This window comes from Amblyomma maculatum, chromosome 9 (genome assembly GCF_055883805.1).
Source record: "Amblyomma maculatum isolate TAMU_Amacu chromosome 9, ASM5588380v1, whole genome shotgun sequence".
Lineage (NCBI taxonomy): Eukaryota > Metazoa > Arthropoda > Arachnida > Ixodida > Ixodidae > Amblyomma > Amblyomma maculatum.
In genome coordinates, this window is record NC_139352.1 from 110,668,073 (window position 1) to 110,692,419 (window position 24,347).

Below are 24,347 nucleotides of genomic sequence, written 5' to 3' on the forward strand. Positions count from 1 at the left end.
AAAACCTGCATAAAACAAAGTGATGACCAGCCAACAACGGTGTGGTAAAGAACGGTGACGGAGATAAAAGTAGTTAATACAAGCTAAAAACAAAATAGTGAAAAATAGCCTAGCAAGGCACACGATATTGGAAGCAGTGCAGAAACCTCTACAAACATCATGGAAGAAAAGAAAAATGAAAAAGATAAAAGCACAAAAACCTAATACAATTAAAAAAATGCAAGAAGAAGCAGAGAGAATTTATCTAGGCGAGGGCGTGACAGAAACAACATGAGGAGTTGTTGGAACTCCGGATACATCTGAGTGTAGCAAAAAATTAATCATGAAGCAACGCAACAGCGTAATGGACTGTGTTCAGAAGAGAGTGAAACCAAATTAACAATCTTCATAGAAACGCGAGTCTGCTCGTGGCGCATTTTTGCCTTCAAATCATATTATCTGCTTTTGTGTTACGGCAGTGCTTGTCAATAAACATCTCTCTGAGAGTGCTGCGAAGGTCTTTTCCTATTGCGTTTTGAGGGATGCTCTCCAGAAACTCCACACCACCATGCAGATGCTTGTGGGCCGCTAGTTTGCCTGGAATAAAGCAATCCTATAGTTAGTGCGTGAAAAGACAAATTGTTTCACGCACAGTTTTTCTGAGAAACAAATCACTGATGCATATAGAGTGGACAGCGCTTTGCCAATTTGCCAGTTGACTAGGTAAGGCTAGCTACGAGTATTGATCAAAATCATTGCTCTGCATAAAGTTCAAAGTAACTACAGCCAGAAAATAAATGGGTAATGCTTTGTTTAACTGCCTTTGGAGAGCACATTGTAATTTTAGGTAGTAGGTATGCAGGACCAAAATGTCTAGTGTGTAATGTAGCCAGACATTTTTGTTTTTTAAAGCCACGTTTCTGCGCCAGGTCTCGGGTATCAGTGGGGTTGACGTTTCATGCTGTAGGATGGTCATGGAATATCAGAAAAGCAAACCAAGAAGGCAGGGCGGAGCCGGCATGTAGAGGACCACATTTGAAGACATTCCCGCTAAGTAGTCGTGCGACTCTTCCTCACATCTGATTTATTGAAGTACGTAGCTCAAGCACGCCACATGGATGCAATGATGAGATTAAAAACATATCGGGTCTACAAGTTATATTTAGACAAGAGATAAAAATTAAATATTTGAGATAGGCCACGGAAACCACTTTTATACTGTTGGCAGCCGTCTGGAGCACCACAGGCATTTTTTATTATTTTCCAATTACCTAATTAGAAATAATATATCAGTTTCTAATTTACAGAGTATTGCCTTTAGACTATAAAGGTGAAATGCAAAGTTGAACAGCACCTTCTCAAACCTCCATTTCATTTATTTCCTTTAAAGAAAGCCTCACGTGTTTCGTTTTCACCAGCTCTAAAATCCGAGAAATACAAAAAAATATCACGTGATTAACGCATTTGCGTGCCACAATTGTGGAGCTCTCAACCGTGCTTTAAGACAACGAATATAGCTGCCGCCGTTACTCGACAACACAGTTCCAGCGGCAGGCTGATATGTTGGCGATGGTTGCAGCCAGCGCGGTGAGCTCGCTGCGACTTGCACCCTCACGTGCACCAGCTGTCTGAAGTGGACGTAGAAACCACCGCAGATATATTCGCCTGCCGCTGCAACGGGGTCTTGGAGCCAACACCGCATTTGATTTTATTCAATAAAATATAGGTTGAAAGCAACACAATCGTGGCGCATAATGCGCTCGTCACGTGATATTTTCGTATTCCACTGACTTTTTTGAGAGCTTGGAGAAACGATACAAGTGAGGCTTTCTTTATCAAAAATAAATAGAATTGGGGTTTTCAAAGGTGCTATTTAAATCCCAAATGAACCTGTTGACTAAGGGCAAAAGTTCGTAAATAAAAAAATATTCTAATTTCTCATTAGGTTATTGCAAAACAAAAAATTACAAGAGTTCAACGCTGCTGAACAAAATATTGCGCCAAAGCAGTAGCTGCGGGTGACCTAGCATTCTTCTTCTTTTCTTTTTCTTCTTCCTCAGCCCACATATAAAGCCCCGCTTTAGCCAAGCTGTATGAACGTGCCTTAGTGGCCTATAGGGGTAACGTGAATGCCAGGGTCCTAGTACGCTGATTCTGACATAACCGTCGCATGTGAAACGAGAGACCCAAGCTGGCAGCTCCTGCCAACTGAACCGCAGCTCCGACCGCGCCACGCTGACCGCTTGAGTTGGGAGCCCATCTCTCGCTTTTGTGTCACGTGGGGTGTGACGTCACAGCATCACGTGAGTAAAACGTGGCTACCGCCGCGTTACGCTGAAGGCTCGAAACCTAGAGTAGTATTGCTTTCGCAACAAAAATTCTCTACGGTACGACAGATTACTGGCAGCTGCATACAAGTGGTTTCTCTGCCCACCTCAAATGTTTCATTTTTTTTAACCCTTGGCTAAAAATAGCTTGGGCACCCTGTATATATAGCGGAAAAATAAGTTGGATTGAGGCTGTTTTGAAAAGCATATGAAGTTAGATTTTGTGACGTTCTAAACGGCCGTTTCTCTAGCTTTTAGGCAACACTTATTCTTCTTGGGCGTAAGTGATAGGAGTATAATTTTTGATCTCTTGCACTGACGTCGACCGGGAAGTGAGAGATTTATTGCTTATGATTTGCATTTTTCTTACAAATTCACTTCTGCAGAATATTATTGCCCTCAGGATCTATAAAACAAAGTAATATAATTTTTGATCTTTCGCACTGACGTAGACCGGGAACTAAACATTACTATACATACTTCAGTCAGATCTTGAGCGCCGATTTAAGCGGCAAATATTTAACAAGTCCTTAGTCAAACACCGCTGTGGCAGCTTTAATTATCAGTGCTGCGTAGCTGATCGTATCCAGCCATTCTCTAAATATGACGATGCCATAAGATAATACACCCGAAGCGCCCAGTCGGAAAAAACTACAGAAAATTTTCTGATGTTACGACAGAATTTCTGTACGGTTTTTGACGGGAAGCCTGTTGTGACAACAGAATATTCTGTAGTAACATCAAAACTTTCTGTAGTTACAACAGAAAAGTGCTACAGAACTACACACAGCAGAAATGTCCTACACAAAAGCTACAGAACTGCACAATAGTACTACAGAACTACAGAAAAATCTTATGGTTACGTCAGAAGTACAGGATAATTTGTCGTATTTTTGACACATTTCTGTAGTTTTTTTCGACTGGGCGACGCTCGTGTAGTGGGAACAGCGCCGTAGCCCGCTCAGCTGTAGTCAAGCGCTATAAAGTAATGCAATAAATTCGAACTATTTTCATTCCTTTGAATGATGGCAGTGCCTTATCGAAGAAACCTAAACGGGTGCTTTTCAGTGAACGTATTGCTAGTTTCCGTCGTATGCGGGAGTGTAGTGATAGTGGAATCCGGTTCCAGTATATCCTCCAATCAAATAATTCGAGGTCGGGAGACAATATTAATGAGAACGACACAAATTGGGAACACTGAACCAGATCTCCACTTGACTGATTGGGATGATTGTTTTCAGGTGAGAGAGAGTGAGAACATAATAAGAATACAATGAAAATCGTCGCGCTGTCGTGCGTGGCCGCCTTGGTTAAAATTTAACTTCATTTGTATTTTCCGTCTCATACAGGGTAATCACGATGACATCAGACCGGGTAAAAGAAGGGGCAGCCAGTGTTTCGAAAATGCATTTGAGAAGGAATTACGATAGTCGTTTGCGGGATGTCCTACTTTCCTGCAATGCTTGGTATATTGTAGAGAGCTCTGTGCGAAACCTGCGTGTTCAAGGCCTGATGTCAATAAGGTCGTGTTGGTTTTTAGAATAGGTGAAGGCGTTTGCATGTAACCTAAGATATGTGACAGCGTCCTCTGCCGATAGTGGTCAGTGAGGGCGGTAGTAAATGTGGCAGTCTCAGCAACGCTCGTTTAACCATTGTGCATTAGTAACGAGTACTCGGCTTCATGGACCGCTTATCGACTGAGGAGAAGAGAAACGCGCCTGAAGGTTTTAGTGTGCGATGTCAGTGCGCGTTGAGAACCATAGTGGTCGAATATTTCGGTGCCATCCAACGTCTCTCTTAGCCTGAGTCACTTTGGGATGTTAAATCCTATAAACCAAACCAAACCATAAATGGGCAATGAAAACGAATCTGCTCATTGGCCCGAATATCATGACTGTCCCCTTGGCAAAGAAAACATGTGTGTGAAGTGGTGCACATTGAATGAGCGTTTTTATGAAAACCATATGTGGAAATACTTTCAATACAACAAATGGGGGAATCACTGTCGCAATTCTAGGCGAATAAGTCATGTGACGAAGCGAAGAAAGAAGAACGCGCGAGACTCGGGAGCTCTGAATAAATGTCGGCCTCGTAGTGTTTTAAAAAGCATAGTCAGGAAACACAGAAAATGGCTTGTATAGACAAACAAATGAGCTCTACACAGAAATGGTTACCGTAGTTCAAAGAAGAATGGTGCTGTTGTGAGCTATAAAGTTAAAATAAAGAATCGACATTCGCCTGTTGATCACGTAAGCAATGGTTAGCTCGCGCAAAGTTTATACGCTTTACAACGCTGAAAGTCCAGTCCGAATGACAAGCACGGATGATTTCTTCCATTGACTTGTCGAGCTTGAAACAAATAGAGATGCTCATGTCATGTACGGCGGCCAATTGTAATGATATGTTACGAAGCGTAACCATCCTATGTTGTTCTAGTTAGTCTGCTGATACGCACAATAGCAGCGACATAAGAGAAGTTTCGTTGATGCTACCATACATGCTTCGGCTAACCAATACGTGACTTATCTCCTCCTTGCCACAGCAGATGGGTGCCTATCCCGCGAAGCCATTTTATCAATGCAGTTTTCAACGAAGCATACAACCTCAGAATTATAATTCTTGCTTGGGAAAGAACTGTTAAATGCAACAGCATTCCCTCATTTCTCGGCTCTTTAGAGGTGTCCCTTTCGCTTCATTTTCCATGCAGCCCCATTCGGTAGGGTGAACGACGGAGTTGGTTTTTATATTCAAATTTGGTCACAGTGTGCCTAGCTTCGTAGTTGGGACCGGGCGTTCCTAATTTCAAACATTAGACGATCAGCTAAGCTATCTTCGGGCAGTCGTATTTGTACTCGTAGTGTTTTTGAAGTGATTGTCCTGAAATTGTTTTGTCGAAAGAATGCTGGCAATAGAAAGTCGCCGCTATAACCAGCAGCTCGCATACTGAATCATTAAGGGTAATTTTCGAACACAATTTCAAAGAAATAAGTGCGCCTATTATCACCCAACAAACGTATTAACTATAACTATAAATTCAAGTATTTCGATCAGAAATGTTTACCTCACACTGATATCAAACAGCCCAACTGAATCATTGGTTTTTCATTGAACGATATACAACCGCTGCGATTAGTGTCACGTCTGCGCAAGCAACTTTTCGAGGACAAGCTAAGGGCCGTAAAAGTTCTGTAAATTGAGGTGTTGTTTAATGGTGAGAGAAACATTGCTTGTGCCAATAACAGAGCTAGCAGCGCGCATTCAACTAAAGAGTGCAAGGTATGATCTTTACCGAAGACGATTATTGTCACTTTTGTGCCGACAGAGTCACGTAGGTCTTCAAATATTTCTGAACGATTCGACTGCTTCTATCTGCGCTGCCGGGGAGCGTGCACAGAAAACGTATTTGCATTTCCTCTACCCGCATTAAAGCTTGCGTGCGAGCGCTCTATAAGTGTTATAGCGCATACAGAACAGAATCCTTGTATGGCAATCAGGATGCCTCACAATCATCTTTGTGCACACCTCTCTTCTCAAAAGGCACCATTTGAACAACAAAAAAAAAACTCGCATTTGCTAGGCTCGGTATTATCAAATTTATACAGTTAGAGCCCTGAGCAGTCTGCTTTACACATATACAAATTCAGACCAACGATGAGCACAGCAATCTGTTTTGGCTAAGAGTGACCGTCTTTTTCTTATTCTGGTTTCCCTGCAATGAATATTAATTTTCGTTTCCTGTTAAATTAGGCAAGAGGCGTTATGTGGCGCGAAATTTTGTGGTTTGTCTACATAGTTCCGTATACTGATTCCTAATAACTGATTCCTAAAAATGATATGGTGTAAAGATGTGAAGTTATGAAGACGGATTAACAGCAGCCTGATTATGAAGCAGAGATGAATTGATTGTTTCCTAGCAATCCTAACATAGTGTTCCAAGATTGCATCCCCCCCTTTCCTATAGAAAATGTGTTACGATGTTACGTCTGTGAAAAATTAGGACACCCTTCTCTTTCTTATACTTGCTATGTTTGTTTTTAGTGATAAAATAACCAAATAAAGCTTGCGACTATATGCGATTTGCAGGTTTAGACACGAAAGCCGGAAGTGTACCTGCGCGTTCTTCTTCAGTACTCCGGACGTTAATAAACGTTTACTGAAGCAGAACGCCCAGCATTAAAGAATGTATATTCTAGTCGTCTTACGACTACGATATGCTGAGGATGGACCTCATAGTCAACCTTTTTTGCGTATACTTATCACATAGACGCTATACTTGAGCAACACGGAATCGGCGCCAAAGGGCACACCCCAACATTATGGCATCCCATACCTGCAACCAGTTGCTCCAGCCTCTTGGCTTCCAGGTCTTCCTCCACACTTCCCGGCAGCATGCTTTTTCGGGACAAAACGAACGCCCTAGCGGCCTCTCCTAACTGTTGGTGCGGCACTCCGGCAACGACGACGTGGAGGACTCCAGGGTCCTCGGACAGCAGCTCTTCCAACTCAGCGGGGGCAACCTGTTGGTCCATGCATTTAATCAGCTCCTTCAGCCGACCGCACACAAAGATGCGCCCGTCGGGGGTGTATTGGCCCACGTCTCCTGCAAGAAGGAAAATATAGTTCGGAAGATGGTCGGTTTCAGCTTTTGCAACCTTGTCCGACACTTTGTCACTATGGCCAGCTCTATTTTGCTGACCATGTCACGCAATGCTTTAAACATTAAGCGATGACAGCAAAATAATGATACCGTTTGATGCTACGCCCTTTGAGAGCCCCCATAAACTCGCTATGCTTCTGGATATTCTATTGAATACGCAGCAAAAGCGGAAACTTAGCATAAAAGCCGAGCTTTAGTTATACGCGGCACAACTAAATCGTATTATGGCAGACAGTAATACGCCGTACTGGTGCGTGGCTTCTCTTTTACAAGGGCGCGTTTTGAGATTTAGTGATCTCGGCAAATTTGTTCAAATATTGCCTAGCTAGTAGTGCTCGCAATTAAGCAAAGAATCCACAGAGGGATGACCCACCGGTACGAACGAAGCCATCCTCATAAGCCTCAGCCGTTGCCGTAGGGTTATTTATGTAGCCCTTGAAACTCCCCGGGCTATTCACACATATTTCTCCTAGTTCATACGGCCCCACAAATGTTCGGGTGGTCTGGTCGACAATCTAGGGGAAAAACGTGAGACTTTAAATTCCAACACAGTCGTTGTCCTTGAGAGGCCGGCTATGATAACCAAATGAAAAATAAATTCTCATCGTCTATTAAAAACCACTTGGTCGAGATATTACGTATAGGATGTAAGTGATGGCTCCGAGGCGGCAAAACTCTACCATGAATTTCTTATCTTGAAAAGTATGTGAGTGTTTTTTGTGAAGAGTAATAATGACAAACGTTCACAATTGAGGCTTTCATTTAAACTACAATAGCAGAACATTGTAATGGTGTGACCTTATTTCGGCCGACCTCTTCACTGCTCCAAGTATTGAAGATATTACTGCCTCACACAGGGATAAGCGCCATAGTTATCTCCTTTTAAACTTTTCAAGATGCAGCTGCTAGAGATTGTACTGAAAAATTTCTGCTCTGATAGACACTGATATTGTGCATGTTGACTTTCCGTAGGTACTTATATTTCTATGCCCGTTGAAAACAGTCCCTTTGTAATAAGCGGACTAATCTACTGTTACTATAGACAACCTCTGTATTCGCCGTGTTGGCCGTTCTCTTGTTGCAAAAAGACGCTTTCAAAAACGGCTCTATCTATCAATGATGAATATATATGTAGTGTCTTATTTTTGAATAATTTCTGGTAGCTTTTTCTTTTCTTTTTCAAGCCACGGAATCACAGGTCCCAGGCTCAGAAATATACACTGAAGGAACAATTTTTTCATTCTTTGGCCGCATTATTTCTCCCCACCCTCCTTCCTCCCCCTCCCTGGCTGCTATCAAGCCCCTGCCAGTGATGTTGCGCTGACCAGATGAAGACAAGTCCACTTGTCGAAACGTTGGCTCGGCTTGCAAACTGAGGCAGCCCCACAATTCTTGTTCAAGCTTTTCTATACAAACGTGTTTAACTCAGTATTCACATCTCTTAAGCACGAAATCCTATTATTATAAAAATGCAGAAGATAATTTTATTTTCATATTTTTTCAACGGCAACCCAGCAAATGATTTTTGTATATCCTCATTTCAGGCTAATACAGTCCCACTTGTGATAGTGACACTAACTTGATTGAGTTTTTATGCGAGAATATTACGATCCAACACTCAATTACACAATTAGCTAGGACTGTGATGTGCTTGCTCTATGGAAAATATTTTTGACCGCATTGATAGGCTGCATCGCTTTTAGGGATTCCTGAACTGTTAACAAAATTTACGTTAGGAGCCCATAAAAAAGGTGCTATGAATTTTTCTTCCATCAGTTGCGCAGGCACAGAATTATTTCGTATTGTCCTTCAGAAATTGTTTCTCTCACTCGCCTGTCTATAGCGCTACGTTCCACACTATAAAAATGTAGATACATCGCGAAATGTTCGAGTAAACTGAAAATATCTTCATTCTTGCATAATTCAACTGTGTTTATTTATTGGTCTTTCATACGTAGTAATAAAACTGAAACGCGGTAAAGCTCGTTATGATTTTAGTTTTCACAAAGGCAACTTACTTTAATTTCAACAAAGGGTGCTGGATATCCGACACTCTTGAAGTCATCCATTCGTGGCGTAGAATATGCAATGCAGCCGGTGAGTTCTGTCATACCATATACTGCAAGCCACGAAAAAAATTTGTTCTAGAACAATCCTTCACGGCACTCAAAAATAATATTTAAGCTCTAGAGAGCCTACGGTTTACTTATACGTCAAGTGGGAGCAGTTCTACTCGAATACGCAGCAAGCAAGATATAGATGCTCCAAAATTACCTTTTGTGAAAAATGAAACAATACCTTCCAGGTCCAACAAATTGTCATGAACGAAGACCCTATACACAGGATACCTTGCGTAGCCTTACGTAGACATTCGCAAGGATATAGTCAACCCAGCATTCGCTTTCGCGCATAGGGATATGCACATTGCAAATAGTACAAATAGGAATCTTTTCTCCTACTCTGTGAAGTTGAAGCTTGAGAACAAAAACTAATGGAATATTCTTTACGCATATCCAAAGTTTAAAAGTGGCAATGAAGTTCCAGAATGAGCTCCTAAGAACTTCTCATCCTTGTGTTGTTGATTTTAGTCAAAACGTTCGAAGCCGTAAAATTTGCGCATGCGGGCGTGAACTCGACCGGCCATGACAAGTACGATGTTTCCAATGTTAATGTGAATACTCATCATCAAAACTTAAGAAAATACAGTCGCGTTCGTAATGTTCCTTAAACGCTAAATTAGCTGCATTCTTGCTAACTCAGATGCCACCTAAATAGAAACTTCGCCCTTTACAAAACTGTTACAAGTCAGTGATCCATGTTCGTGAAAAAAGCGCTCTGTGTTGTCCTTTCTTCTATGTCCCGTCTGTCGGGCTGTTGTTATGGATCACCGTGCACACCAACTCGCCCAACAACTGGTATTGTCTCTTACAAGTCGTCCATGTTTTTGAAAGCGTCATTTCTTATTCCACCATAGGTGAGTGTAAATTCTCGCTACCTTTAATGACCCCATTTATCTTCCCTAGCACGTGCTCCCGGTGCACTTTATAACATGGCTATTTCTTCACCTGCTAATAAATTATCAAGTTTGAAAGTCGCAATGTGCACTATTAGCACAATATAAAAGCGCCGAGCAAAAAGTTCTAAAAGCATTAAACATTTCCGCCGCAATCATTCTATTCTATTTTTTGAAGAGACATCAGGATCGATTACAGGATTTGCCTCTGGCAAAGTTTTCCTCGGGCGTATTAGTGTGTCCTGAAAACCAGGGTAAAATTAAACATATGAGCTGGCAATTCAACTACTAACCGGCGTTAGCAACTAGACATGCTTACTAGAGTGACAACGCGAGATTTTGTGTCCTCTTTTTAAATAAGCTGTACAACAAATGGTATGGCTTTAACATGTTTAAAAAGAACTGCTGAATAATATCTCTGTTCAATATTGATTATCCGTATTGTATGCCACAATGTGATTATTTTCCGACCAGTGCTTTCAACCTCATGCCACACTAAAGGAGGTGATGTAAAAGGGTATTCTCGAAGGTGAACCAAAGGTGAACCAAAGGTCAAAGCCATACATACATGGCCAGACTCATGTTCCCCATGTTAAGAGCGGCAACTATATTGCCTCATGAGTTCACAAGTACACCACACCACAGTTTGGTCTAGCTGTAAAGAGAGAGAGAGAGACTTTTTAATGGAAAAACAGAGAATTTTGCCGACGTTTAGATTTCGCTGGCATGTAGGGGTAGGGGAAATCAGGAGGGAAAGATTGAAAAACGAATGGTGAGGGAAATAATAGAATTGAAGGGGGAGATAAAACACGGCCATTAAATAAGTGCTAAGGTGCTTCGTGGAGTAATGATATAAAATCAAATAATGAAATGCATGATCCGACAAATATGCTTGTAGAGTTCACAGCTTGCAAAATTCCTGAGGAAACATGCGAGGTGAATTTAGAGTTTGTCAAGGAGTCCAATGTTTAATAAGTAAATAAAAAGTTCATCGCGAGTCTCTGTTGTCTAGGGCAGGCTAAGGGACCTAAAACACTGTTCATTGTTAAAGGCACTGGGGAGAGCTTCTCCATGCTGTGTTCATAGTTTGCACGCTCGTCAGCGTACGCAGTGCACTCAAGTAGGATATGTTCCACAGTTTCAATCGAGCCACAGTTGTCACAATACGGGCTGTGCAGTTCACCGAAACAGTAGCGCAATCCATTTGTGTATGCACAGTTTAGACGAAGTCGGTGGTAAAGAGTTTCTAGTTGTCGAGGATATTTCGGAGGAAGTCTTGATTTTAGATGTGGGTCAACTGAATAAAGAAATTGGTAGTGATGCGTCGGCAAGCTCCAAAGTCGATGCTTTGTTTCGGGAGCAAATCTTTTAGCCAGTTGGGATGCATCAGATTTCGTGAAGAAGGTCGTAATGTATCTTTGGTGTTGGTGGCCTTTGCGAGCCGCTTCATCTGCTTTTTCATTGGCATTAATGCTTCAGTGAGCTGGTATTCATTGAAATGTTATGCAGTGGCCTGCGGAAATAGCCAAATGATGAAGATACTCGATGCCAAGGGAAATAGGATGATGATTGTTTTTCTTAAGCAGGTTATTCAGGATTTGCAGAGATGCTTTGGAATCAATGAAGATAACCCATCTTTCGGGAGTTTGGCGCAGGATATAGGAGAGAGCTTCTTTAATGCCATGGAGCTCAGCTGTCGTAGATGATGTCTTCCGCTGCAGCCGGTAAGACAGGACATGGTTTGTTGAGGGCACATAAAGGCCACAGGAAAAAGTGTCTTGAGCAGTTGAACCGTCGGTGAATATGTGGGTGTGCTGCGTATATTCCTTGGCTATGTAGGCGAGAGCGGCTTGCAGAAGTGCTGTCTATGGCATGCGGCTTTGCACATCCACGCCAGGAACAGACATATTCCCCTTTAAAGACGATAGCGCTCATGGAGGAAAGGTAACTGGTAGCAAACTACGTGGCTGAATAATAGTAGGGTGGGGTAGAAACTGTACTGCTTGACCAAAGCCAGAGTTGCTGTGAGTTTGGTGGATACGATGCAAGAAATACTTCTTCCCTTGGAGGACATGTCGGAGATGGGTGTGCATAGTTTCTTGGGCAGCAATCACATCTAGCGGGAGGCATCCTGCTTCTTCAAGAGTTACTGATGCAGAGGATCCCTTCGGGAGTCCAAGGCATATCCGTAAGCAGTTGTTCCTTGCAGCTTCAAGAATCTTCTTGCTTGTTGGAGACAATATTTGAAGTACCGGTTAATAGTAGTGTAGCGCTCCTTCAAAGTAGGCCTTTTCAAGCAGAACCATCGATCGGAAGTTGCTGCCTCATCGTGTTTCCGCCATGAATCTGAAAACCTGTGATGCTGCAGCGATTATCTCATGGAGGTTTTTAATATGAGGGGCCCAAGAGAGGTTAATGTCAATTATAACCCCTTGGAGCCGGTGTGATCGTACATAGGACAGTGACCGTCCACCCAGAAGGAGCGGGTGTCGAGTCATCCTTTTCCTTGTAAAAGCCATCGCAAAACTGTTTTCTAGTGAGAGGCGAAGGCCCCGGGGAGCCAGGTATATTGAGGTGTGCATTAACACTCTATGAATTCGTAGCTGTGTTGTATAACGCGAATGTGATGCACTCCAGATGCAAATATCATCTGCAAAAATTGTAATGTGTACTCTACGGGGAAGGTTTCTTGTTATATGTATAAGGGCAATATTGAACAGGATAGGGCTGAGCACAGCTCTCTGAGGCACGCCCCTCTTCACTGTATGAAAGGGAGTTTTACCATGTGGAGTGCTCATAAAATTTTGCCGCTCTTGTAAATAGTGTCCAATCCAGTTGTAAAGCTTTCTTCCGAGGCCAAGGCTGGCCAAGGCTGCGAGAATTGCATGATGAAATACAGAGTCAAAAGCAGCCTTGATGTCAAGGAAAACAGCTGTCGGGATGTATCCGGCGTGAAGGTACTCTTCAAGTGATGATACAAGGGTAATAACATTATCAGTCGTAGACCTATTCTGGCGAAACTCGTTCATTTCTTGAGGATATTCATTTCTGCTATCGAGGAACCAGGTGACGCGTTTAGAGATCATTCGATCCATAAGCTTGCCGAAGCAGCTCAGTAGGGCGATGGGTCGGAAGGATGCATAACTTGTTGACTGTTTAGAAGGTTTCTAAACGTGCACAATTTTCGCCAACATCCACTCCGTTGGGACTTCACCAGACATCCAGTAAGAATTGTAGTATACCAGGAGTCGAAGGCGGGAATTGTGAAGTAGCTTTGCGATTGCGTCATAGGTCACCTCATCATGGCCCGGAGACGTCCGTCTGCTTAATTCTGTGATAGCTGTGGTTAACTCCTCAATAGTGAAAGGTAGGTCCATTGCTGACACTCCCGCCGGGGGGATGTTTGACAGACCATCTGTGGAGTGTGTGGAAGTCACTGACCCTGCGGAAAGTCGTCTGCAGTATTCTTCTGAGACTTCTTTAATGGATTTTCGTTCATGCAGATATAGTGCTGTTAAATGGTAAAGCTATTGGAGGGGCGTGCGCATACCCCGAACTATCCGCCAAATTTTGGCTACCGATTGGCGCACGTCCAGTGTAGAACAAAAGTCACGCCATCTTTGCCGACTAAGCTTATCCAGGTAGCGTCGAATGTGACGTTGTGTGCGTCGGCAGGCACGAAGGTCTTCAATGTTTTTTGTGCGCAAAGCTTTCCTTTCAGCTCGTCTGTGAATAGCTAACAGCCTTTGAAATGTCTCATTTTTGGGTAAGCTATCGCTTTTAGCTGTGATTCGCGTGCTTCCTCACAGGCAATAAGCAATTGTCGATATTAGTTCCTCAATCCGGGTGGCGGCAGTAATTCGTCTGTTTGCAGCATCTTTGTACATATCCCAGTCTGTAAATTTTATAAGAAATTTTTTGACGCCATCTGCGCACTGACAGCCGATATGAGAATTGGGTAATGGTCACTTCCACGTGTTTCCAGATCGGTGCGCCAGCCAAAGTTGTGGGCAGCTGAACTTGTCACAAAGGTCACGTCAATGCTGCTGGAAGTCGTCAGGCCGCGAAGATAGGTTATGCTGCCGTCATTTAGCGGTTCAATTAAACGTTTTGCTAGAAGTTCTGCGAGCTGGGCACCTCGGGCACATGTATGTGAGCTTCACCAAATTTTGTTGTGAGCGTTGAAATCTTCGCAAATAATATGTGGAGTAGGTGTCCTTGTTATCCAATTTTCAAGCCTCGAAGCATCGAATGGCCTGCCTGGCTCAAGATATACTCCAATAAAAGTGTACTCTTGTCTCCCAAATACTGTTATGGCGCACACATATTCGTTATCATTGTGATGCGTAAGTTCAACCAAGGAGGCCGGGATATCCTTGCGAAAGCCTATCAGCAATCTGTTAACATCATCTAGTCGTTGTGAATGATGAAAATAGTATCCGTGTAGTCTGAAAGTTTCCTCCACGCGCGATTCAGAGACGACTATGAAAGGGAAGTGGTACGCTGTAACAAGTTGCCGAAAATCAGAGAGTTTTGAGCTTAAACCACGAGCGTTCCACTGGAAAATGGTGCATGTGCGATAGATATTGTGGATGGTCAGCTGGGATGAAGGTCTTCCTGCCATGATTACAGATGTGTGATAATACGCCTCTGCGGAGCGTAAGAGACCGAGAGCAACGGCTTCATTGCTAGAACAGCTTCTACTGCTGGGAGTCCTTGTGACGAAGGGTTAGCGCGGATAAGTGCCTTGAGGGCGGCAAACAGCATCGGAATCAGTAGGCTTGTGATTTCTTGTTCGGTACTTCCGCTTTGCTGTCTTTCACTGATCTTCTTGTTACATTGCGTTGCCTTAGGCTGAGGGTTAGAAAGGTTGTTTGTCGGGTCTTGTGCGGAGTGTCGGTGCTGCTTTGTTGGAGGAGAAAAGCCAGCGGCCTTTCCACGCTTTTTTGTGGCTGCAGCCGCGCACGTGTCGTCACACGTTTTTCCATCATGTGATTTTCTATGTTGCGGTGACTGAGTTTGGGATATATGTAACGTCTTTGTAAAAACTACGTCAGGGCTAGGTGGGGGATCATGACGCTTGGGCGGTTTCCCTTGTGCTTGCTCCACTGAGCGTGCAAATGCAGCAGCTTTCTTTTTAACACAATTCCTCCATATGAAGCAGGGTGTGGGCCATCGCAGTTTGCACATTTAGGTTGCGCTCTCGAGGTGCACTCTTTGTGCAAATGGGGGCCAGCACACACTTTGCATCGCACGGGGCCGGTACAATGTCTCGATATGTGGCCATGCCTTTGGCATTTGTAGCATTGTGTCGCTGCTCCGACGTACTCAGTTACAGGGTAACTACAGAACCCAAGCGTGACTCTTTTAGGCTGTGGTGCATCTTTTGAGGATTGTAATATAACATAACGACGGCGTACCTCTTTGAACTTGCCACTGTCCTCGGGAATGTACGTTATTTGCCTCCTAGCTGAGAGGACACCTTGGTCATGTAGATACTCCTGCAGATCTTCATTTAAGTAGGTGACAGGTACGTCTTGAATTTTCCCTTAGCTGGCTGTGTAAGAATACGGTACCCGGGCCTCTACAGCCACTCCAGCCAGCTTAGTTACTGTGAGCAAACGGTTTGCAGCAGGCAATGTTGATACTGTAACCATTAAGCTCCCATCCTTATTAAGACGATGGCTGAGAGCTTTTTCTTGTGTGCCGACGCTACACCTGACGAAGCCACGATGTTAGGGTTGGCTTTTCATAGATTGCCTCCTACCTCGGTGAGCCTGAAGACAACGGAAACACCAGCAGCTTTCTTTTTCTTGTAGGAGACACCCGTGAAGAATGCGTGGTCCATGTCCTCTGCCTGGTCACCCAAAGCCGCATCGCTGGCTTTTTCTTCGCGTGGCCTCTTGTTCGCAGGGCCCTGATCTGTTGCCGCCACTACAGGGGCCGCTTGACTAGCGTGTGGCTCTGCTGCCCTTAGTGCAGCATGGAGTGCGGCTGGAGGGGGTATTTCGTGTCGGAGTGCATACGGCGCAGAGCGCCTAGGAGGTCGCTTGACGTGCTTCCGCCGGTGGCCAGGGATGCCCAGATCGTCGCACGTTGAGGACACAACTCACAGAAACACTGAATACTCTAAAATACTCTAGCTGTAAAGCGCACTGTTGTGATCAAAAAGAGAACCGAAAATCAGGCTATAGACACAGCTCGCTGTTTGCAGAGAGAGGAGTGGTGTACGAAATAGAAAAAAGTTAAAGGGACCAAATTGAAAAACTATGAGCGTTGCGTTCCTGGTTATACATTTCTACCTACAATAGTAAAAATATTTTCTAAGGGAAAGGTAAAATAGCATTGATAATTGAAACAGCAATGAATACAATTGTTTACAGCCTGAAAGCTAAATTGGTACGACCTCGCAGCTAGTCTTGAATGCCGGTTGCCGATCCGGAAAGGTAGTTCTACTTATGTGCGGGGAATGAACGACTGCTAACAAGCTTAGGTTTGGAATGACGTTATGTCATTACTATTAATAGTTTGTAAATTATGGCTTACAATTCGTGGACATTTAAGCTTGACTTAAACCTGGTTATACATGAGAAAGCTCGGTTGAATGGTTGTTTTTGGTTTAGCAATCTCATGCGCGGTTTAACGGTTTCAATTATGGGGACGCTTAAGCTCCACCTGGTCGCCGTGTGCAGAGGCTGATGACGGATCGCCGACGCACACAGCCTAAAGGCGCGGGAATTTGCGACAGCTAGGTGCCGCCTGCTTGAGCAGGTGTCCGACTAGAGAACAGCGGGATTGAAATGCGGTAAGTGGCACCGCAAGAGGAGGGAGCAATACGGAAGGAAAAAGAGGAAAACGCTGCAAGCTATCCGCCACGCAAGCGCAGTATAAGGAGGCACTTGCGCAGACGCGTGCGGTGCAAAGCAAGCTGGCGGCGGTCAAAGAGCGCGTGACAGTTCTTCCTACGAGCGAAGAGAGTTTGATCTTACGAGGCACTGAAAGTAATTCTCCGACAGCCGATAAACGCGGGAGTTGCAGCCTGAAAAATAGACCGTTCGCTCTAATAGAAAGATTGTGGGTATAAGCTTAGTGCAACAGTTGTGGAATGACAGTTTTCTTCACCAATAATTAGAGATTTTCGTTGATGTTGCCCACGGCCACTCGAATGTAAACTAGAAAAATACTACGACCAACCACTTATTTAGCAGCCAGTTTTGATCGCGAATTTCTGTGACGGCCGTTTAATATTACCTTATCTGCAATATGCATAATGAATATTATCCCTAAGACGTATTACCGCCTATTATTAGGGCGGCTACTGCTGCTGGGTAGGGACCTCCATCCGGTTGAGCGGTCACTACAAAAACTCTTGTGTTGGTTTTTCAGCCCCTATAGTGTTCTTTGCCGTGTTATTGCCGTGCATAACAGTCTCTCCCGATGGAACTCTCCGCTTTTCGCGTTAGAAATGGCTCAAGTTACTGAAGTGAATGATTGATGACCTAGACAGGAAAAGTAGAAAGGTAGGCTTGACAATCAATATGCAGAAGACCAAGGTAATGTTCAACAGCCTCGGGAAGGAACAGCAGTTTACATTAGGTAGCGAAGTACTGGAAGTAGTAGGCGAATATGTCTACTTAGGACAGGTAGTAACCACAGATCCGGACCATGAAAAGGAACTAACAAGAAGAATAAGATTGGGATGGAGCGCATTTGGCAAGCAATCGCAGATTATGACTAGCAGCTTACCGGTATCGCTCAAGAGGAAAGTATGCAACAGTTGCGTCTTACCTGTACTCACCTATGGGGCCGAAACGTGGAGGCTAACCAAGAGGGTTGTGCTTAAGTTGAGGACAACCCAGAGGGCTATGGAACGAAAAATGGTAGGGGTAACATTAAGAGATAGGAAGCTTGCACAGTGGGTCAGGGAAATAACTCAAGTTACCGACATTCTAGTGGAAATTAAGAAGAAGTAATGGACATGGGCAGGACATGTAGTGCGAAGAGAGGATAACCGATGGTCGCTGAGGGTAACAAACTGGATTCCATGGAAAGGAAAGCGTAGCAGGGGGCGGCAGAAAGTTAGGTGGGCGGATGAGATTAAGAAGTTCGCAGGGGTCAAGTGGTTAAGATCCTTACACACAGTCCGGCTGTAGAATTGAGGTCTACCAAGATCACGCATTCAATGTTATTACCAAGGTTGCGTGAACCGTGTACGACTGAAGGTATTTTGTAAATAACAACAGGTTTATACATTTTTCAAAGTTGTAACGTACCGTGTATCACTCCGTTCAAGCCAAGCTTTTTGGTGATGCCGCGCAGAACAAGTGAACTTGCCGTGGTGCCCCCTATCATCAGTTTTTTTATGCTGCTCATGTCCACCTTATCGAGAAGCGGATGTTCGGCAAGTTTAGCCACAAACGTTGGAAAGAGTAGCGTTGATGTCGGCTGCAAAGTAAAGACGAGAGCAATGTTTTTTTCAAGTTATCCAGTATTTCCTCATACGTAAATGAATCAGTGTCGCTAAAACAATAATGCTAAGCACACTTCAACGTGTTAGAACACATTCAAGTTATTCAGAGTTCTAGCATCATTGACTGATGCTGGATTTAGTGTTACGTGCATGGCGCTGCACAGTTCGCCTCTCCCAGAAGGTTCAGAAGCCTATTACCAAATGGGAGATAAGTAAATACCAAATTAGGCCATAAAGGCTGCCATATTGAATACTGAATGATACCCGTAGTACAGGAAAGCTGAGGGTTCTCTCTCGCAGTCCTGCCACATAGCCCAATCAAAGCGTCTTCGCCAAGGCTCGTGAAAATGTCTATAGATATTTAGCCTATAGAATAGGCCCAGCGCCCAAAGCGCTAAAGTGACAGCTTACCTGCCGCGCCTGTTGGCGTTTGAGCGCGGTTCCTATATAGGTATAGAATAAGCAAGACATGTTTAGTATGTACCACTGGTTTGGGAGCTGTATTGCACATGCCATTCGGACGTTTGTATTTCGGCCTTTTCTTGTATTTGCTCTGCCGCCGTGGCGTTGTGGTTTATGCACTTGACTGCTGTACCTAAGGAGGCGGGATCGAATCCCAGCCGCGGCGGCTGAATTTCGATGATGGCACGAAGTAATGCGCCCGTGTACTGTTCTATGTTAGTCTATGTTGAAGAACCCAGGTGACCGAAATTTCTGGAGCTCTCCACTACTGTGCCTCTTACAACCTGGGTCACTTTGGGACGTTAAACCACATGAATCCATCCCAACCGTTCTCATCAATTTGGGAACTAGACATTTGAGCTGGACCTTGTCAGCCCTCATTGTTATGTTGTCTGCAATAATAATACTCATGCACATGGTTATGTTCTCGAAACCACTATTGTTTCTTAACTGGCATTGTTTAGGAATATGATTCTTCGAGCACGAATGACGAACGACACTCTGCGCCACTCAGTATGTAAATGACCTCCAGGTTTCATTGAATGCAAGTATATAGCTAGGGTGGGAGAGGTGCTTTCTAGTGGCACAGGCACACACTGCATCCCCCTTAGTTGGGAATGAACAGCATGCGCAGCACTGCACAATTTTAGTATTTTCGTCCTCCGGAATGGTCTTTCAAACCTTAACACATGAATAGGAGCCCTTGAAGGTTGTGGCTTTGGTGAAGCTGATGAAGTCTATGTAGAAAAACAAACTCCAGGCCTCGCTACCAGATGGCTTCATTTCGGGCTCCTCTCTGGTGATAGGTTCGATAGAGTCCTCGGATCTTGGGGCGTTAGTGGCTTGGATAAGGTGTAGCCGATTACAATGGCGGACACTCTTCGGGGTCTCCACTACGTACGACCGTCGCGCCGGGGTCTCCATTAAGTACTTATATCACGCACCCAGACTTGCTGACCAATCGGAAGCGGGCGCTGTACTTGAGCTCTATGTATCTGGTTGAAGTTCCGTGCCTGCGTCCTCCGATTAGCTCGATCACGCATGTTAAAAACGTGCAAAGGACAGCTTGGCTCTAGCTCCTGTGCGGTCTTAGGAACTCTGGTTTGTAGCCGTCTGTGTATGAGAAGTTGTGAAGGGCTCAGCCGTTGATACCAGGAGTGTCTATGTATGCCAGCAGTGCCAAGAAAGGACCCCCAGCCTTGTGCAAAAGATCCTTGATAGTTTGCACCATCCTCTCCACCTCACCATTGACTGCGGAAGACGTGGGCTGCTGGTGACATTCCTGAAGTTATAAGCCTATGCAAAGGTAGATACGTCATTGGATGAGCATTGTGGACCGTTGTCGCTGCGGATGATTATTGGGATGGCGTGGCGTGCGATGACTGTCGTGCAGCTATTGAACTCAAACTGACTTCAGGGAAGCTTGACCTGTAGTGGACCAGCAACGCATAATTTCGGCCATTCAGATTGAAACGGTCTACTGCTACCTCTTCCTAGGGATGACTTGGAGACTGCAAAGGCAACATAGGCTCTGCGCGTTGAACGCGCGTTTCAGTGCACTTGGCGCAGCTAGAGACGAGCGTTTTGATGTAGTTGTTAACTCGAGGCCACCATTGTGGCTTTTGAGGAATGGCTTTGCATCGGTTAATAAGTTGGTTCCCGTCCTGAATGAGTTCAAGAATGAACCGCCGAAGAGCCATCGACAAAACAATGCAGATTCCCTTCAGAAGTAGCCCTTCAAAAACACATGTTCACCTGATGCTGTCAGTAATTAGCGTGAAGCGGCAGCCTTGCCTATCTGGGCCAGCCTTTGGTGCAGTATTTAAGCAGAAGGTTGCACTCACCATTATTGGCTTGAGCCCGACGAAGCTCTTCTAGAGGTGTGGAAACAAAGTCTAGGAGTGCGAGAAGAATCCGTTCAAAAAAAGAGGTCAACTTGATCCACTTGCCTTGGCAGTGAACCACCCAATGGTACACTTGAGAGCGTGTCAGCAGTGGCCAACAACTTGCCGGGTGCATACAGTACTTCGTGTTGAAGCGCATCAGCGTCTGTTGAAAGCCTAAGCCCACCGAAGCAGCAAGTCAATATCCATGGTCCCTATGAGCATCAGCAGAGACGTATAAGTTTCAAGAAAAACATTTAGTCGACGAACATATTCTTTGAAACGAAGCACCCTCCAGTTTGGTGCCAAAGTGTTCTTCTCAATCTAACTGTACCGACCTCCCTCTGCTGTGATTGAATGCGCTGCAAATGCAACTGAACGACGCTCATCGGAATGCTGCTCTTGTAGCAAAGCCGTACGAAGCCCGAAGGAGTTGCCATCAGCTGATACTGTTGTCTTGTACATAGTGTTGTATCGAGCAACACAAAGGTCCGAACAGAGCAGTTCCTTGAGTTAGGTAACGGCAGACTGTTGTGTGTGGCTCCATGTCCACTCAGACTCCTTCAGCAGCAAATTTCGTATCGGTGCTGTCGTTTCAGATACGTGAGGCAAGAAGCGTCCGATCTGCCCAGAAGTCCAATAAGTGCAAGGCCCAGAAGTCTGCAGACACCTGTGACGTTTTGAGGGAAATGGCATGGCTTTTATTGCCGCCGACCACGTCTTGGCCCGTCAGCACTGACAATAACACTCTGACACTTGAGGATGCTGTGTTCGAAAGTGCACATCTTGCGGTTTAACGTGACCCCTGCTTTTTTTAGCGGATTGAGAACTTTTTGCCATCAATAGTCACGCTCTGCACGCGTTTTTCCAAAGACGTTAATATCGTTGATCAGGTTGACAACACCCGACTGGCCTTCCAGGATACGGGACATCTGTCACTGGAAGTACTCATGAGCAGTTGGAATCCTAAACGAGAGCAGGAGAAAACAGTAACACCCGAATGGAGTTATGAACGTTATGCACTCTTGCGACTCAGGACTCGGGAGACATCTTGACTTGGTGGAAGCTTGAGGGGTTATCCAACTTGTAGAAAACAGCGGCTTTCTACAGCAGACGAATGCATTGGCTGACCATGGACAACATATAGCGTTAACGTAAAATGACCTTCTTGAGGTGCGTCAGATTTTCGCAAAGCCGGTCGGTACCGGTAGCCTTCGGGACTACAACTAGTCTGGCGCTCCACTCCCTAGATGGGTCGACGGGACGGATCACGCAATTCCTTTCCCCTTTGCCCAGCTCCTGTTCTACCGCGTTCGTAAGTCATAGCGGCAGGCGTCTGGGTACGATTAATGACAATGGATTAGCATTCGATTTCGGTCGGATAGTGTAGGCATTTCGAAGCATTTCAAGACTTTCAAAAAGACCAGGTTCGAGACGAAGCTGCCCGGAGGGTTCTGAGACTTCTGAAACGTGGTCGGGAAACTTGCAGATGCCGAGATCTTGTATCGCCGGAAAACCTAGCAGAGGGACTGTGTGCGCTGCCAAAATATAAATCTGCGGTTTGACAGACCAGCGGTGATACATAAAAGTAGCGCTATAAATTCCCAGAACTGGAAGCACATGTTACCATGCCCCTTCAGCTTACCCTCTGGGTCCTGAAGCGTGGCAGGAATGCCAGGAAATGCCCTTGGAGCATCTGACACTTCGGCGCCGAAGTCTACCTCTAACAACAGGGCGCGTCAATCTACGAGCGCCTCATTGGACAACGCCTTAAGGCGGCGACCTTCCGCAACGGCGTGAAGCTCCACCGAACTGGCCGAAGGTTTCCGTGTCTGCTTCCCGCCTTTTTTCTTCTTGACGCAAAGGACTTCAAAGTGGCCACTCTTGTCGCGGACGTTAATGTAAACGCGGGGAGCTGGGCATTCCGCACGCGGATGCGACGCACGTCCACAGAATAAGCAAGAATGGGTAGGCTTATCAACCGGCTACAGCTTTTCTTTACGCATGCGCGTTGCGTCGACAGCAAGTGAAGGCGACTCTACAGAGGGACGAATTCTGCTTTCGTTGTCAGTCAATGCCTCTTGCAAAGTTAACTTAATACTCCCACATAGTAGGTATCAAAGCTTGCGGTCCAGGACACTGACAATAAAACGGTCGCGCACAGGCGTCTTCAGTAGCAGACCACGAGTAATTGCATCGCTTGATCATAGTAGGGAGCGCGGAGAAAAATCAATCAGCGGTCTCACTAGGTTTCTGCGTCCGGCGGTGGAAGCGGCTGACTCACAGAACTGGTTCACCGGGTAGACGAAATGGTCTTTGAACGCCTTCATGACAGTTGATAGGCCCTTGACGTCGGCCTCTGCAAGCGTTGTCGATGCAAGACCGGTTCTCTTTTGCGGCCCTATGCTGTATAGTATAGACTGCACCTGAATTTTCTGTGCTGAAGTAGACTGTCTCGTTGCACAATAGAAGTCCTCGAACTGCAGCAGCCATGCCGTCCAGGTACCTAGGTTGTCAAAATCGAACGGTGGCGGTGGGCGCTGAACTGCCCCGAGTGAGGCGGTGGCGTCGTTCATGGCAAATAGCCAAAGATCACCGAAGCAGTGGCGTCGTGATCTCACTTCTGACACCATGTAGCGGGATGTGCTACTGCGACCATGAACGACGATCGACGCGAAACGCCACTAAGCGGGCAAATGACCCCCAGGCTTTATTGAACGCAAATATATATCACCAGGGAAGCATTGATGCCACCTAGCGGCACATGCACACACTATAGACCTAAGACTTCGTGCCAGCGCCTGCGGTCGTGTACACTTTCTGCCTTCCTCTCTTCAAGCTTTCTCTCTGTAACGAAACGTCCGCAGTTACTGGCGTAATTAAATAAAATACTCAAATCTAAGGTGATGCGATTTCATTCTGATGTTACGAGGCCTCGCAGTGTTCTAGACATCGCTTCAGGGGGCGCGGACTCAAAGGAGACGGTTAAAATGTAGCTAATCCCACAAAAATGGTTATCGCACCGCATGACTAAGCACGCTACATAAGGTTCTTTAACCTTCTACCCTACGTCTACTCCCATGGTTGCTACCTTCTGAGCCTGTCTAGCGATGGGAAGTTCACCTTAACTCCCTGTCTGCTTCAAAGAGTTCGATTGGAGTATTTAATAGGCACGTTCAGTAAATGAACGGGCAAAAGCAAGTAAATAAAGACCTCCTCATTATTTCCGAGCTTTTATCTCGTCTTAAAAGATTAGTTTCTAGCGCGATTTGTGTCTGTTCACGGGTAACCCTGTCTCTTGCTTCGTCTGAACAGTTTTCATTGTCTATACTATGTCACTCGCAACACGCACGTTTTGGGAGAAAAGAGCGGGCTATTCCATCTGGAACTCTTACAGCTGAAGAGGGTGCCGTGAAACTCGAGATGCGTCGTCTACTGAGGCCACACACAGGCAGAATAGCCGCTTTACCATGGATTGAGTACAACCTAAGCAGTAGACCTACTCCCTCAGGCGACATCTTCATGCGAGACGAATTCTTCAACGTCAAAATATGCT

The 24,347-nt window shown here is 45.1% G+C and overlaps 1 protein-coding gene across 1 annotated transcript in view; it reads right to left on the reverse strand.

The window, feature by feature from the left end:
• Positions 1 to 424: 424 nt before the first annotated feature.
• Positions 425 to 24,347, reverse strand: part of LOC146180153 (luciferin 4-monooxygenase-like) — an 80,489-nt gene continuing 56,566 nt past the window's right edge. The window contains exons 6-10 of the mRNA XM_084580334.1: positions 18,250 to 18,421; positions 8,982 to 9,082; positions 7,337 to 7,478; positions 6,637 to 6,906; positions 425 to 576 (exon numbers count right to left, since the gene is read on the reverse strand). Of these exons, the coding sequence (XP_084436460.1) occupies positions 425 to 576; positions 6,637 to 6,906; positions 7,337 to 7,478; positions 8,982 to 9,082; positions 18,250 to 18,421 (837 nt within the window). The remainder of the gene's footprint in view (positions 577 to 6,636; positions 6,907 to 7,336; positions 7,479 to 8,981; positions 9,083 to 18,249; positions 18,422 to 24,347) is intronic.